The following is a 16,176-nucleotide window of genomic DNA, read 5'->3' as shown; positions in this document are numbered from 1 at the left end:
CCACATTTAGCGGAAATTACTCTCCAGGGATCTATTCCTGCAAGTATCCATGAAAAGAAATGAACTGCTATCCTCTTCCAGATAAAAAATGCCAGTGGAAAAAAATTCAGACTTTCAAACAGGAATGGAATAATAATCCTAAACTGTTCAGTGTAGTTACAGGACTTTTCTAAAAAACAGGATGAACAAAAAGAAATTAAGCAATCTTTTTCTAGACCACTTAGGTAATGTCATAAGTTATCTAAAGCTTGGACACTTAACAACTATTTCTGTGTTCCATCTCCTGTGATATTTATTTTCTGTCTGGATGAAAAAAATACAAACAAAAGTATACAGACTGTTTCCATGTTTACTCTCAGATTTTTATTTTTTAAAAAGGAAATGGGGAGTAGAATAAGGATGTGAAGAGCTGTAGAATGGAAAGGAATTGTTTAATATTTCTGGATGTTGCATAACTATAATCTTACAATCTCTAAGAGTTATTTTATAGACTTGCTCTAATATATTAAGTATTATAGTATAATTGAAACTATTGAAATTACACATGTATGAATCTTTAGATCTCTCCAGTCATTGCTAGGATCAGTAGAAATACTCAAACTTTGAACAGAGCAAGACTGGATTGCAGCAGAATTAAAAGATTCAAGATGGCGAGAATACTTTACAGATGTTCAAGTTGGGTTCAGATGTTCAAATTAGATTTAGATTTTGTTGCATATTATTTTTATGAACAGAATATTTTTTAAACATCTGACTAACTTGCAGGCACACAACATTTAAACACCACAAAAGACTCGTAACTTGCTTAACACATTGAGTTCAAAATATTTGTTAAATGTTTGAAGCAAACTGAAAACTTCGAATGAGGATGACAAAGGTTGTGATTCAATTTCCTTTAGTAAAGTAATAATTAAACTTCCACCTACAATGAGATGTACAACCACTGTCTATGACAAGCAGGTATGTCAGTCTAATTCAATTTCCTTAGACATTTTTCCATTTACTTCAGACCCATAGAACAGGGCTATTTGGAACTACCCAAACAGGCTTGACAGCATATTCTTATTCAAACCAGACTCACAGAAACTTCAGCTAGTAAAACAGTATCAAGCATAGTATGTTTGCAATGTTGCAATATCAGTATTAATACTGTCACTCACTGACCTTAAGCTATTGACTAGACAATTAGGAAAATGATTTATATCTTTCTTTTCAGGCTTATGGAAGTTAAGATGGAATGCATATTCTGAAAAATTTTAGGGTTTTTATATTCTTTGTGACTTTTTTCCTTAGAGGTGATATTAGGAAGATAGCTCAGAGTACTCCCACAGCCACGCTGTGCTGGGAAACGAGCAGGGTTCAGAAACATTACTGAGATTAAAAGAGTAAAATATGCCAAACTAAATGGCCTGAAATCTTGTTTTCTTCTCAGATACCTTGGAAGTGTTTCACACAGTAATAACTTATCTGTCTTTTCTGCTCTGGTAGGTTAAACATCAGGAGAAAATCTACTTTTTTAATGATACATTTTTGTACATTTCAATGGGAGCTAAAAGCAAGCCTACTAGCATTTTCCTCTAGCAGAACTTATTTTAAAAACATTTGCGATTATTTGCTGCTTTTTGGAAAGAAAAATGGTAGAACCATGATTTGTGGCATATTTTCATATATTTCTTTTAAAAATATTCAGTGGACAAATCAGTGGGAATCTTGTAGAAAATCTGTATTCTGGTGTGCTTATGAGCAGCCAAAGTACCAAATGAATGCTTTGCTGGGAATGTAAAAATAAGCAAACCATTTTCAGCACTTCAGTAATGTTGACATCTTACAGCGCGTTTCTCAAAGTTTGTCCTCATTCCTGCTATAAGCTCATGGTATATCTGGGTGAGCATGTGCAAGGTACAAAGAGAGGTAAGAAAGATGCAAATAAATCTTCTGAGAATCATTTTCCTTTGGCTGAGTGAGAATATTACCACTTGCTTTCATAATAATTAGATCACACTGTGGTAAGAGATTCTTGCACGAAAATCAGTGATAGAATAGCATTGTACCCTATTTTGTTCAAGACAAGTATGTAAACACAGCTTGTGAATTTATGTGCTCAATTCAATTTTGTGAACAAGTCATCTACTTTATCTGGAGCTGCAAAACAAATGCATATGATAATTGTTACTAAAGTATGTAGAATCTCACAGGAGCAAACAAACTTACAGCAGGTTGGACTTATGCTTAGTGGGCTTGAATTAGGCACTGAATCAAAAAACTACTATGAATGGAACAAATAATGGAAAACATTCTTTCTATTATAATGAAAAAAATATTTTTGTTTTGGATGATTTTGTACATGCCAGAAGAAACAGACAGGAGAATGTTGCATTCATTGCTACATGTGAAATATTCTGCTTTAATTTTAAAGAAGGTTTAGTATAGCCACTATTTGTTAATTGTATGGCAGAGCCACTATCTGTTTAATCTATACTTGTCTTTTAAGCATTAGAATGTGATAGGATTCTATGAGAGCTAGTTCAAGTTCAGTAGAAATTATGAACAGCATCAGAAAAAGATAGCATATATGATTCTTTCTGTGCTTATCAAGCGCGTGCAGCAATTGTTTTGGCAGCAATGCAACTGTGCCCCTCAGAAGAAAATAGGACTGAGTAAATTCTGTAAATTATGATAGGATTTTGACAGAGCCTTGATACTTATCAAATATGTTGTGACGATGGTGCTTTTAAATAATTAGGTTTTCCAGTCATCTCAGATATGTTAAAATTAATGTTTGTATTTTTTCCAGAATTAGGTTGTAAAGGAAGGAAAGGAAATGAAGCACTGAAATTTTCTTGTAGCTCTTAGTGCAAGTGGTTGCTGGTCTCCTCACAGAAGAGATTTGAATTTCATGTCAAGCCATGTCCATAGTGTCCTCTACAGGGGGAGCCACAGTGTGAACTTGAACATAAGTACTTGTAGAAGCATTAGAGATTTTATAGTCTGAAAGATAATGTAACTGCACTACAAGTGGCACAGCTGTGTAAGATGGTCATCTGATGGGATAAACAATTAGAAGGGGAACACACCACTTTAATACACTTAAACCTCTGTCAGAAAGTGGTGTTGGAATGTACTATCACTCAAATCATGACATCTCAGGATGTCATTAAGAAATAAAGGTATCAGTGTAAAGGTGAAATTAACTTAGGTCATTAAATAAGAAGCTCTTGGAGTCTGTTTTATATCAACAGGACTTTAACATGCGTTAACATGTCAACATTTAAGCTATCCAAAGAGCTTTCAACTATGATGGTTTTGGGTGAATCATGTAAATTATGGCTATCTTCTTTAGTTTTTTAAAGACAGCTTTAAAAACAGATTAGCCATTCATTTCCTGTGTAACAAAATTATCTTTAGCAATAAACAGTTGAAAATCAACAGGCAGTTTAAAAAAGCAGACTATTTTCTGTTCTAAAGTACTATTTAAATATAATGTACAGGTACACAAAGAATTACATTTTTTGTATATGTCTTTAGACATGAATACTTGGTTTCTGGACCTAAGAAATTAACGTTAGCTATTTTTCATTCTAAGATAGCATCACCTCAAAAAATTTGTATTACTTTCAAACTGAAGTGTAATTTGCAACAGAAATGCTAATTACCTTGTATATTTTACTGTTTATAATAAATGTCAGTGTTTGGAGTCCTTGCATGAAGTATTAATTCTGCTAAAGTTCATCCCCTTGGAAAAAATGCACTCGTGTAATCCCTTAATTTGTATCAGAGGGAGCCATCTTGTGGTTTCACTGATTTTTCTGATGCTCTCCTTAAATAAGTTCAGCCTAGTTACAGACCTGTGTGGACTTACTCTGTTCTAATATACTTACATAAGTTATTTATTCTTCTGTACCTACTGTACATGCCTAATGAGAGCTTTATATAGAGCTAAACATAAATGTAGTAACACTGATTTTCAAATAGGTGAGGTATTCTATTTGGCCTGTTAATAAAAGAATTACAGTGTGACATAAGCATGTTTTAGGATGAGCTCATTTTGTCAGTGGAGATTTTAAATGACTATTACCTAAATAGTGGCTGAGATTACAAGATTTTTTTGTTTGTTTGTTTCCCAGTATTATGAAGGGAATTTCAAAACCCCCCACCTGGGCAAGAACTACCCCATACATCAGCATGTGCTTGAGCCACCCAGAAGCTTTGCAGAAAAGGACTTACAAATCCTGCTGGGCAACAAACTGAACATAAGCCAGCATTCCCCCAGCAGTTGTGGGAATGACAATTAATGCTACCATGTATTTAGGAAGAGTGCTGCCAGGAGGCTGAGAAAGGTGAATCTGCTTAGCAGTGATGAGGCTACACCTGTAGTTCTGGCTCCAGTTCTAAGCACTTCAGTACGGGAGTTTCTAAAGTGAGTCCAGCAAAGGACCACTAAGATGACTAAGGGACTGGAACACCTCTTTTATAAGAAAAGATTGTGTCAGCCTGTTTACCCTAGAAAACAGAAGACCCAAGGTCAATCTCAGCAATATGTGCAAATATCTGATGGGAAGGTATAAAGTAGACAGACCATTTTCAGATGGTGTGCCCAGTGCCCAGGTAAGTGGCAATATGCACAATCTCACATACAAGGGGTTTCCTCTGAACATCAGGAAATGTGACTAAGTGCTAGCCCAGGCTGCCCAGAGAGACAGACTGTGGAGTCTCCTCTTTGAAGATCTTCCAAAGCAAACTGAGCATGGGCCTAACACACTGCTCTGGGTGGCCCTGCTGGAGGAGAATTTGGAGCAGAGGGACCCAGAGGTCTCTTCAACCTCCATCATTCTGTAATTCTGTGAAGTAAATATTGAAATGCTTGTTTTTTTAAAATGGCAATATATCTATGTATTGTGTATCTATACATGTATTTGTTTATACTTTGACCTTCCACTGCATTATCTGGCTAATATATTCTTGTTCAACTGCTTGTTTCTTACCTGATACTATGTTTTTGTAGTTTTCGTGCTCTGAGAACTATGCATCTCAACATGAAAGCAGCTGCTTCTGTAGTTTTAGAAGACTGTGTGTGAACGCATCCTAACAACAGTGTCAAGCTGATGTTGTGCTTTGTCATATAAGGGTGACATGACTAGGCATCTACACTGAGGCTGCTAAGAACTTTTAGCCTAGGTGGCATAACAGTGACGTGTGGCTGTTACTGAGACATCGATTTCTATGCTATTTATATGTATATAAACACTGTTATAATCAGATTAGCAGAACTCAAGCTGTTCTCAAAAGACCAATGTGTTAATTTTCCAGAAACCATTTTCTATGAAGAAATAGCTAGCAGATCCCATAGATCTGTCTGTTAGCCCATCAGGCAGCAAAATACTTTCCATTTCTAAAAATGTCAGCAGGACTATTTTGATATGTCTAGACTTATCTCAGTAGGCATTTACCAATATAACTTTCTTTAAGTTTTCACAATGGGCTTTTTTTTTTCTCTTCATTCATTCCTGCCATGCCTTTTCTTTCATGTTTTCAATCCTGGAATACTTAAGTGGTAATGCACCTTAACTACTGGCAAGGGTTTCAATTTATTTTTCAAATGGTATTGATAGTCTCTCCTGTGGTTTTAAACACATTGCCTAAAGTGTCATAAAAATAATTGCAGTTTCTGAAAAAATGTTCTTTATTTTTGAACAAAATATCTACGTTGACATGGGTAACGCCATAAATTTCACATATTTTAAGACTTCTGTCTGCAGAGAATGTCAGTTTAAGTGCAATATGATACTATAATACGATAAAAAGAACTTTAATCAAATCCATGCATAACACATTAATAGTTTTACCAAAAAGGAAGTATTTGAGATGAAATTGCCATTGGATGTTACTAGGCAGAATTCACAGGAGAATATGTTTAAAACTTACAGACAAGTTATTAATACACTATATATATTTTTCCCTTTATTTTTTTCTGGATCCTTTAAAATTTTGGGATCACTAGCACACAAAATATGTATATAATGTTAAAACTTTATGGCAAAAGCTTATGGCACAATTTTTTTTTTTTTTTTTTTTTAATACAGCTCACAATTACACATTTCTGGAACATCAGTAACTTTTTCAGTCCATTTTTATCCATTAACTTCACTCTGTTATGCAACAAAATATAAACATAATAAATGTTTATTGCATATTTCACAAAGATAAAAGTGAAGAAGTGCAGTAATATTCAAGAATGTCAAGAATACAGTATGAGCCAACAATTTTCTGGCATTTAACCCACTGCTTCTAGCAATCTAACCTGCTTCCACAAGCCTTCCAAACTGATAATATTTCAGTAACTACTGTAGGTGATGCATGTTGCCTGAAGGCACGTTTTCCATAACCACTTACAAATAAAACACCCATTTTATTATTAACAAGGAGCTTAGTTTGTGATTTATATCTTTTTCTTATTAGTTTTCTCAAAAAGGAAAAAATTATGATGATTTGATAGTTCTGATTGTACAGTAAGATGTGGAAAAAGTTATTTCATAACCTTCCAGGGGGTACTTTGAAAATTAATAGCTCACTCAGCAGTTTCACAGTATAAGGCCAAATTCTGCTCTGTTGGATTGCATTAATTCCTATGAAAGCTCAAAGGAGAGCAGAAATTACACATAAAATATATCTACTTTTTGCAACCAAACATCTCAGCTTGGGCTGGGTACTGTATAGATAAGTCCATTTCCATCTAATATAAAATTATTGCTAAAAATAATAAATGTAATCATTTTAAGGATAAAGGAAGACTTTCCCTCCTATCAAAAATATAAGTTTTTGTACAATTTATCTTATCTACATTAGCAACCTACAGTTCTCTAACGGGTTATAGTACAAAGTGGAAGAAATACCTAATTTCTTTAATGTGAAGTGCACAGCTAAATCACTTAAATATAATACTTTCTAGTGGTTAAAGAGAATCATCTCTCACAGATCACAGCAGATTTGTTATAGAGAAGTCTATAAAAAGTTTATGGAACCAACTCTAATAAAGAGAATGGAAAGAAAAGTAATATATTATTAAACTGAAAATGATAATTAAATCCTGTATTCTTCCTGCATTCCTCTAACCTAATTAAGTAGTAGTACTTGCTGTCAAAATTCTTTAAAAAGAATATGTACTTCATCTAAAAATTGCTAAATTCCAAATAGTATAACACTATTATTTCTTCTTTCCTTTCTCCCTCAATGCCCCTCTAATTTATCAACATTACTGAGGAAAAAAAAGACAACCCTCTAACTCTATTTCTCTGATATTTGCATATGGTCTTAAAAATAAGATGCATTTTCCTATGTGGAATTTAAGCAGGAATTTGGTAGTCGAATATATCCACTGCATCTCTGAGCAACATTTCTTATCCTTTTGAGGACCTGAAGCTTTTTGGCTTTACTGAGACAAGCATGGTTTTGGTCACATATCTCTAGTCAGTGGTGAGTAACAGACATTCTTGCCTTGAATTGTCTTATAATCTCAACTGATATTTCTGTCTTTCTCTACTAAGTGACTTCATCCTAAGTCATTTAGGAATAATCTAAATGAAGTTTAAATCTTTTTTGGTATACCCAGTATTCAGTATATCACAGAGGCTTCCATTCTGTTGGCAAATGTTATGTTTTCTGTTAAAAAAAATTAGGGGAGAGTTCTTGGTTACGTTACATCGAAATTGAAAATCTGTATTTAACTGAGGGCAGCAGATTACATGCCAAATGTATTTACATTTGAAAACATCATTACAGAACCATTTTTCAGTTCTCCCCTATTTGAAATGCTTTCTTACTAATATATTACTTAAAATAAAGTTCAGTAATGCTGTAGAGCTTTTATGCTATAAAAATATTTAAATCTCTTTACTTTCGATATGCCTTCTTAGAAAACTGAACACTATGTGTAAGTTTTCTGCTTTGCTTCCCAATGTAATGGCTAGAAAGCAGAATAACTAGGAGCTAGAAAACAGAATTGCTAGCAGTTGTTCTGATCTGGTCTTATGCATTTACCACTTCAATTAAGAATTCTTTATTGAAGAGAAGCCAGCTGTTTTGTAGGGAAAGAACTGAGATAAGCCAATTTTTAATATGGTTGCTTATGGATTATGAGTCCAGTCCAGTACTTCAAACAGTCCTTAAAAAGATACTTTGACTTGACTGCTGACAAGGATAAATTAATATCCCTTTTCACGTGGCACATTTTACGACAATTTTAAGGGAAAAAAAATATAATCCATCTAGTTATGTAAGCTCATGATACATGGATGAGCACCTGTGCTCATAAATGAATGGGATTTTTTATAAATAAATTTATAAATTTATAAATATGAAGAAGTAACATAAAAAATATTACTTGAAGTGAATTGAGTTTATGTCAGATCATAAAAGAAGAAAAACTATTAAAAATACTGTTTTAGAATATTATTTTTAAAATAATAGCATTTAAAATGTTGGAGGATTATACATTTTCTCACACAGCTGAATAAAATCTGAGAGCAACTATTTTAACTCTCTAACTAATCCTTGGAGGAAAACAACAACAAATTCTACCAAACCCAAGGTTGCTATGTTATAATCCTCAGTGCAGAGTTACACTGCTTCCATTACTTCATACGCAACATGCCTTTGGCAGCGCACCAGATGTTTGCCTCCAGCTGTATTTTGCTTTTGTATACACATTCTGAGCAATAATGAAGCAAAAATTCAAAACATGTTCAAAACAAAAATATTTTGCAATGAGAAACAGCCTCGTTTACTGGACTTTTACGTAATGAATAATTCTAAATATTAGATTTATATCTTAGCATACTGTTGTTTTTCAGTGGACAAAAATGGCAAGACTAAACACCTGTCTACAAGCTGTCATAAATATGACCTATTGTCTTATAACTTAAAGAAGAAACCATTGACTGATTTAGTCCCAAAGAAGGAAAATGTCTCTAAGTATTAATAGGTTTTCTATTTATTATACAAAACATAAATAATGCAAAAAACCATTCAGATCCCTTTTCATGTTTTAGAAGAGCTACATGCTTTTTTTTCCAAAATTGTGAAGTGTTAAATAATCAATGCCTCTATCATATAAATACACTTAAAGAATACTACAGAAAGCTACTATATGATCTATTCCTACATTGAGCTTCCTGTGATATATGTAACATGTAGGAAATGTATGTAAATAAACGCAGCTGTACTCATCCTCATAATATTTCAGTGAAGCAGTTGATTATTTGCCTTTAGTTTTGGTCCAATATCTCTATGCACTGAATTAAAATGAAGCAAAATATTGCAAAAAATTTTAAAATTGCAAAATTTTGATATAGTTTGTCTATCTCAAATACTGCATGAGTTTGTCAATTAAGAAAAAAATGTGAACTTTTAAAAAGGTTTTACAAATATTTTAAGTTGCCAAAGCATAGGTAATTAAAAGAAAAAAAAAGTATTTTGCAGGAATCAATACTTTATAAATGTTGATGTATCTTCTAGGTGATACAAAGACTATTTAGCTGTAAATATTTTGGGTTAGCTAAGATTATTTCAACTCATACCACCCAGGAGATTGATAAAAAGCATACTGAATAAATTACATTAATTAAATGTGTCAACTGTGCTCACTGCAAAACCACAGGTCCTGTCCTTAGGACAAGAAAGAGTCTTTAAAAATCTAAACTCAAGTAATTTATCGTTATCTTGTAAAACTGAAATAAAGGTAGAAATACTAGTATATTCTCTAGTAATATGGGATTTACATAGACTATTCTGGATTTGGGATCGTTAAAATACATGAGAGTTTAAAAAAACATTAAGGAACATCAAATAATACTATACAATTATACTACTATGTAACAGTATGTATAAACACTTGGCAGTAAAGCTTGAGTAGAGAGTGATTTATGATGAGTTGCTAACATTTGATCTAGAAAGTTTGCAGTTGCAGAGTGTCTTCTCTTGTGTCATTCTTCCATTGCACTGTAAATGGGCATTTCAAACTAGGCAGGATCTGTTTACCCTCCTTAGTGCTTTTTTCTTTCCCAGTCACTCCTCACTCACTTGTTTCTCTCAGAAAGCCTCCTGTTGATCATGGCAGACAGATCTCTAGGGCTGCAAGCCTCAATCTTGTTATTGGTGAATGTCTTCGTGCCTTATGATTTTGTAAATTACCCAGTAAAAAATGTTGAAAATTAGAAAGGCTAAAGGGAAACAAGCTCTGGAAATTGTGTCTATCTTCTTCGCTCGATCAATGAATACTTTTCTCATCTCATCAGGGCTTTTAGGTGCAGCTTGAGCAGGATTATTTGGCCCCTTCTGTGCCACTCCATCTTTTGCTTGCAGACATGGCCCCACTCCATACGCTGTAAAACTGAACTGACTTTCCTGTGCATCGTCATCCTGTTGCATGAAAAAAAAAACAAAAAAAAAACAAAAAAACCACAAGATTTTACAGAAATTTTACCAGTTACTAAATATCATTTACTACATCTTTAGCTCAGTGACATTTTTGAATCCACTGTTTAAGTGGTTGAAATTTCAGCCCAAAGTTCATGTCAAAATATTGTAGCAGCTCTAATGAGTTTTTCTACTTGTTTCACTTCGTAATCTATTTAGAGAAAAAAGAAAGATTAGTAAATGAATTTACTGGCTTAGGAAACTAGTGATAATCAGGCACACATCTGATTTGTTTTTATTTTCTACATTTATGGTAAATGCCTGCAATCTTCAACTGGGAAGACTTCAGGGTTCTTTCAGACAGCAGCCCTTAACTCTATGTTGCTTAAAAGGGTGGGATGGCTTCTTGTGATACCTATCACACAAGCAGTAACAGTGTTCATTAGTGAGAATTCTGCCTATTTTATATTTGTGTTTTGTTATTGCTGCTGTTCCCTGTATGTCAGATAAAGTGAATAGTATGTAAAGTATCTTAATTTGACATAGAAATAATATAAAATATTTAAAATAAAGTTAGTATCTTAAAAATATATAAAAATAAATTTTAAAATAAAATAAATGAAAGCTGAAGGCCAGAATTTTGATTTGACAATTAAGGTGAAAACTGTCAAAAATATTTTGAATTCAGGAGCTGTGAGTGAAAGAGTTTTAAAATCACAAGATACAAACCAAATGTAAATGATCTTGAAGACATATATATTTTCACAGCATAAATATCTGGTGTGTAGCTTCTGTCTGGAAACACATTTTGTACATCTCTTTATCCTGTTATAAATATTCTCTATAAAGCAGGCACAAATACAGACTGGCAAATAAGACCTGGACTTATTTCAAATCTATTTCAACATAGATTTCTAGTGTGTATGCTACTCAAAGATAGTTCTATGATTTTGATGGCATTTCAATTAAAAAAAATCTTTTCCTATTTTTTATGTTTAATTATCCTACTTGTTTTAACATTCTAGAATTCTGTAAATCATGACAAAATATAACACATCATTTCTTAAAAGAATTCTTTAAAAATATTTTTAACATTTTATTTCTTTTTTGGAAATCCACTTCTGTAATTATTCAAATAAGGGGCAGAAGCAGTCAGTTTTTTCTGACGAGAAAGAAATTTTGATATTTTTAAACTCTGCTTAAAAGAAAATGATACAAACTTTACGTTTACCACAGTAAATAAAGTAATTAGTGTTCTGGTTTAATAGTTCTGAAGCCTTTCTGTTTCATGTAAACCTCTTTGTTTTATTTTTTGAGCTAACTTCCCACTTATCGTTGTTTAAATCTCAACTTCAAAATTCTCAATTTTGAAAATGTCAATGCATTTGAAAGTGTTTTTGAATCAATGATTAATTCTGAACATATTAAAGTTTTGATTATACAGAATTTGTTAAGGAAAAGATTTCTTCATTTAAGAAACTATCAATTAACTTTGTTAGCAATATTAGTTGAATCAGTTATCGGCAAGTGAATGTATATAAATTAGTATTATAAATTAGTAAATTGAAGTGAACTAGCTGGTCAACAGCATGAACATTCAGCATGGCTGAATCACCCAACTGTTGTAGATGTAATCTAATTACAATACTTTTTCATATATGTAAACTGAATAAACTGATAGACTACTACAATTCACTGAAACTGCTATGCTTTGAATCTCTATCATATTTCTTATATAAAAACACTAACAACAAAAATAAAGGAAAATTAACATGAAAGCAAAGGATGAAGAAAAAAAATCGTTGATTTACTTTCATATGGTGATGAATAACAGAAATACAAAATGTTAGGATGAATTTTGATGACGTGATAAAACAAACTACATCAGTGTTCCTCTCCTGTCAGAAAAGGTGTCATGGTTTTGTTGTGTAGGGCTCCACACAGCAGACTTCTATCTGCAATGCTTGCCCACAGTATGACATGATCCATCTGTGAACAGGGCAAATTTCATTTTCTGGTAGTTCATGATACTAGTGCTTCCAAACTTTTTACCTTCAGGCCAGTCCGTCATCACTTTAGGATTCCTGGGCAGCTGAGATTCCCCTTTCAATCACCTGGCTTGTCTCTGTTGCAGGTGCCATCTCATCACAGTGTTAGAGTAAGGCCTTCGGCTTTCAGACGCTCTCTCTCATTTCATTTATTAGCTCCAATTCTAATTTTATTGTATTATAGTGTGTTATCTTGCATTCCAATATCTTATTTAGTAGATAAGTTTGTTTCTGCTCAGATCGTTAACCACTGTTTTGATTTTAGACCCATTTCCCATTTTTCCCCTTTTCCCTTTCCTGGGTTTGGATCCAGGGGTTCCCCTGCCTCGCCAGTCGCGGAATCGGGCAAAACCAGTCCCTAAACCACTGACAATAGGAAATAATATTTTAAGAGTAGTTGTATTCCAGAAGTGTTGTACTTATGTATTCCAGTTAACAGGAGTTACAAATATGGTAGATGTGAGAATTTATACTGTACTTGCTATTTCAGCAACTTTGCACATACGAAAATCTGTAAATCGGGGTTTAAATCTTCTCATGGTTCTCCAGAAGATAACGTTTATGATTGCATCAGCTCAAAATGATTATAAAGTAATACTGCTGTGTAGCAGCTTTCAGTTGGTTGTGTTTTCTGGATGCACTCTGGAGGCACTCTGCTATGACTCTACTGTCTCTATTCTATGTCTACCTGAGTTGAGCAATCTTCCCAAAATAGTTTTAAAGGCCAAGCTCCTGCTTATTTTTTACTTGCAGACATTCTTTACTTAATCTACAAGCAGGATGATCAATAGTGCTCTTTTCTGTTGAGCAGTTGATGTGAATATCCTTCTAGAGGTCTAGTCCAGTGATGCTGGATGGATAGTGTCTCCACAATGGCAGTTAGAGTGGTTGGAGCCTGCCAAGTCAGACTCAAGTGCTAGGGATATAATGCATACACAGGAAAGGGCACTTTCCAGAACACTGGGTATCACCATAATTACTTTCTGGGGTACCAGATGCAATATTTGTAGTTCTGGAAGTTTTGTAGCAGGGTCATTGTGTATAAAAAGCAATAATTTGTAAACACATTCATATCTAAGGGTGCTCCTGTAAAGCAGGAAAGATGCAGTTGCTATTATTGTTGATAATAACATTTGAGTGCTTTTTTTGAGGGCATTAATATAAAATGACAGCAGAACTCCATGTGCTTTTATAAATTGATTTGGCTACAGTCCTTCTTTTTGACTAGAAATATTTCTGATAATCCATGTGTTGGTCACAGCTGTCACAGCTGTTAAAGTCGTCTAATGGATACCCTGTACATTTTAGTGGAATATCTGGACAGGGACAGAGGAGTCCATTGCATACGGGGTGATTTTTTCTTTCAAAACGTACTAATGAAGCTCGTGTGTGTGTGTGTGCGTGTATTCATTTTAGGGCATTACTGTTAAAAAAAAAAAAAAAAAAGGTTTCCTTTCTTATTTTAGATAAAACTTCCAAATTTTTAATGCAAATGAACTTCATTAAAGCTTTGGTATGAATGTGCTTTTCACAAATACTCCTTTGGTACTATTAGTTCGAAAGTTATTCTGTGTATGGCTACATGTAAATATGTTATTAACTCTATTAAAATTGCTGTAATCAAAGAACGATAATTTTAGATAACATTTTTTATTTAAAAAGTAGAATTTTTTCAAGGCCCAAGGAAATCCTAATTATTATGCTCAGCTGTAAAGTATTAGAAAGCTTTCCGTTTCTGTGGCCATGTGTGATTATGCTCTTTCTCTTTGTGTATTTAATAATACACATCTCTTGAGGAATATTATGTATAAATCCTAAAAATATCTGTGTGGCCTTTTGACTGTAAGTTTTGGTAAGTTTTTGAGGATTTATTTGAAGCTGTGGCTTTGGTTATTTGAACACTATTGTTTACCACTATACTGTTCTGAACTGCAAACAGCTTGATTTTAAAAACTAATCTGGTACCAGTTGATTTCCTCTTGAACTGATGTCACTGTTTCTTTGAAATTGCAGAAAACAAAATTTTAATATCATGTTTTAATCCTGATTTAAACAGATCAAAAAAGATTACAAAATTGATGAGATAGATACCTTTCTTAACATTTCACGTCATCACATACAGGTAGCAATGAATGGAATCCACATGGAAAGACATTATTTCAGACAAAAGGACAGGGCCTCTGTTAATGATTGGATATCACATTTTGACAAATGGGACATCTTCTTCATAGTTTACCCTTAAATTTGTACTGTAGATTTGAGGCAAAGTCCCGTCTATAGGTCCTGCACATCTCAAGCCATTGCTATGCTGTAATGATTCAATGATTTCATTTCCATCAAGAACTCCCTCAAAATACTTTCATCAAAATGGATGGGTTGACCAAAAAGAAAACAAAAGAAAAGAGGTGTGATTACCATTAAAGACAACCTAGTTTGCATGTCTATTTTCCTCACTAAAGATACTTGTGATCTTTAGATTTTGGAAAATAGAATTCAAAGATTGATTGAAAACTAAATATCTTATTTTAAAAGCTAATCTAAAATCAGTGGTATTCAGCATAGGAACACAGTTCATGCTATTTTTCCCCATACAGAAAAACACAACTAAGAAAAAGTGCTGATCATAGGTATGTTTTGGTTGTCCTATATGATTTTTCTAATTCTGACATATTTCTTTTGTTTCTCAAAACCTAAAGGAGAGTATATTTAAATAAATAATTCATATTCATTCATTCTGAAGGTGTTTCCATCACATCAGCAATATTTGTTAAACTTACATTCATTGACTAGATTTACTTCCCAGACAGAAATAAAGCACAATAGATCAGATGCTAAAAATGAAGTTTTAAATTGGAAGCAAAAATTTACATATTCATAAGATTTTGCCATTTCAGTAATTATAAAGAAACAAAAAAATAATCTCTTATTGTGATGCTTACTGAGAAAAAAAGTAATGGATAGATTGCATATTATGCTCCAATAACCATTGTTTGGATTTTTTTTATTTTTTTTTTTTGTAAGTGTATTTATAACAAAATCCCAGATTTCTTTAAACTACCTACAAATTTTTGTCACTTCTGTAGGAATTTTATTGGGCTTCTAAAAAGCAATATGCCTTTCAGTTATTTGGAATCATTAAGTGAGGTCCATAGCTACAACAATAAAAGTGGTAGCCAGAGGCTGCAGTTATATCTAAGAATCATCTTTGATGTTGCAGCTACTGCTGCCCAGGAAGAGAGGCAGCAAATATTGTATTAAGATAGGTAAGAAGGAAGCAGTGACTTTCGGTAAGAAAAATAAAATATCATCATGGCAAAGACAGATGAACTTTAGATGCCAAAACCTCTTGATACAGCTCTGTATCTTGTACTTTGTACAATTTTATAATTTTTTTTTTTTAAATTCAATTATTTTTCTCTGAGCTTGATCATTTACTTTGTAACAGTATTTATACGTCCTATGTTTTTAATCAGTATTGACAAAGAATAACCAATTATTTTGATTAGATTTATGAAAGATATCAAGCTTGGAGAATAAAGCAAATCTATTTGAGGATATGTTTGGAACAAAGATTTAATCCAAAAATTTGAACAAAGAGTCCAAAAAATATGTAGGGGGATAATCAGTAGGAGAATGCACAAGGTGCTACATTTATCACAGAATAATCAACTTCATGAAAGAAAATGGTTCTGCAGTAGTTCTGGAAAAAGTCCTGAAG

General features: G+C 33.1%; 1 protein-coding gene and 1 long non-coding RNA gene across 3 annotated transcripts in view; one reads left to right on the top strand and one right to left on the bottom strand.

The window, feature by feature from the left end:
* Positions 1–16,176, top strand: part of LOC128080289 (uncharacterized) — a 63,094-nt gene that overhangs the window by 31,871 nt on the left and 15,047 nt on the right. The window lies entirely within an intron of this gene.
* Positions 9,334–16,176, bottom strand: part of GLRA3 (glycine receptor alpha 3) — a 65,719-nt gene continuing 58,876 nt past the window's right edge. Inside the window, exons 9-10 of one of the 2 annotated variants that reach the window (XM_052682325.1) lie at positions 14,695–14,814; positions 9,334–10,413 (exon numbers count right to left, since the gene is read on the bottom strand). In XM_052682325.1, coding sequence (XP_052538285.1) covers positions 10,144–10,413; positions 14,695–14,814 — 390 coding nt within the window. In that variant the 3' untranslated portion in view covers positions 9,334–10,143. The remainder of the gene's footprint in view (positions 10,414–14,694; positions 14,815–16,176) is intronic. The other variant, XM_052682326.1, reaches the window with a different exon arrangement.

This window comes from Tympanuchus pallidicinctus, unplaced genomic scaffold (genome assembly GCF_026119805.1).
Source record: "Tympanuchus pallidicinctus isolate F22 unplaced genomic scaffold, pur_lepc_1.0 scaffold2, whole genome shotgun sequence".
Taxonomy (NCBI): Eukaryota; Metazoa; Chordata; class Aves; order Galliformes; family Phasianidae; genus Tympanuchus; species Tympanuchus pallidicinctus.
The sequence above is the reverse complement of the archived record's forward strand: the minus strand, read 5'-3'. Positions and strand labels throughout refer to the sequence as shown.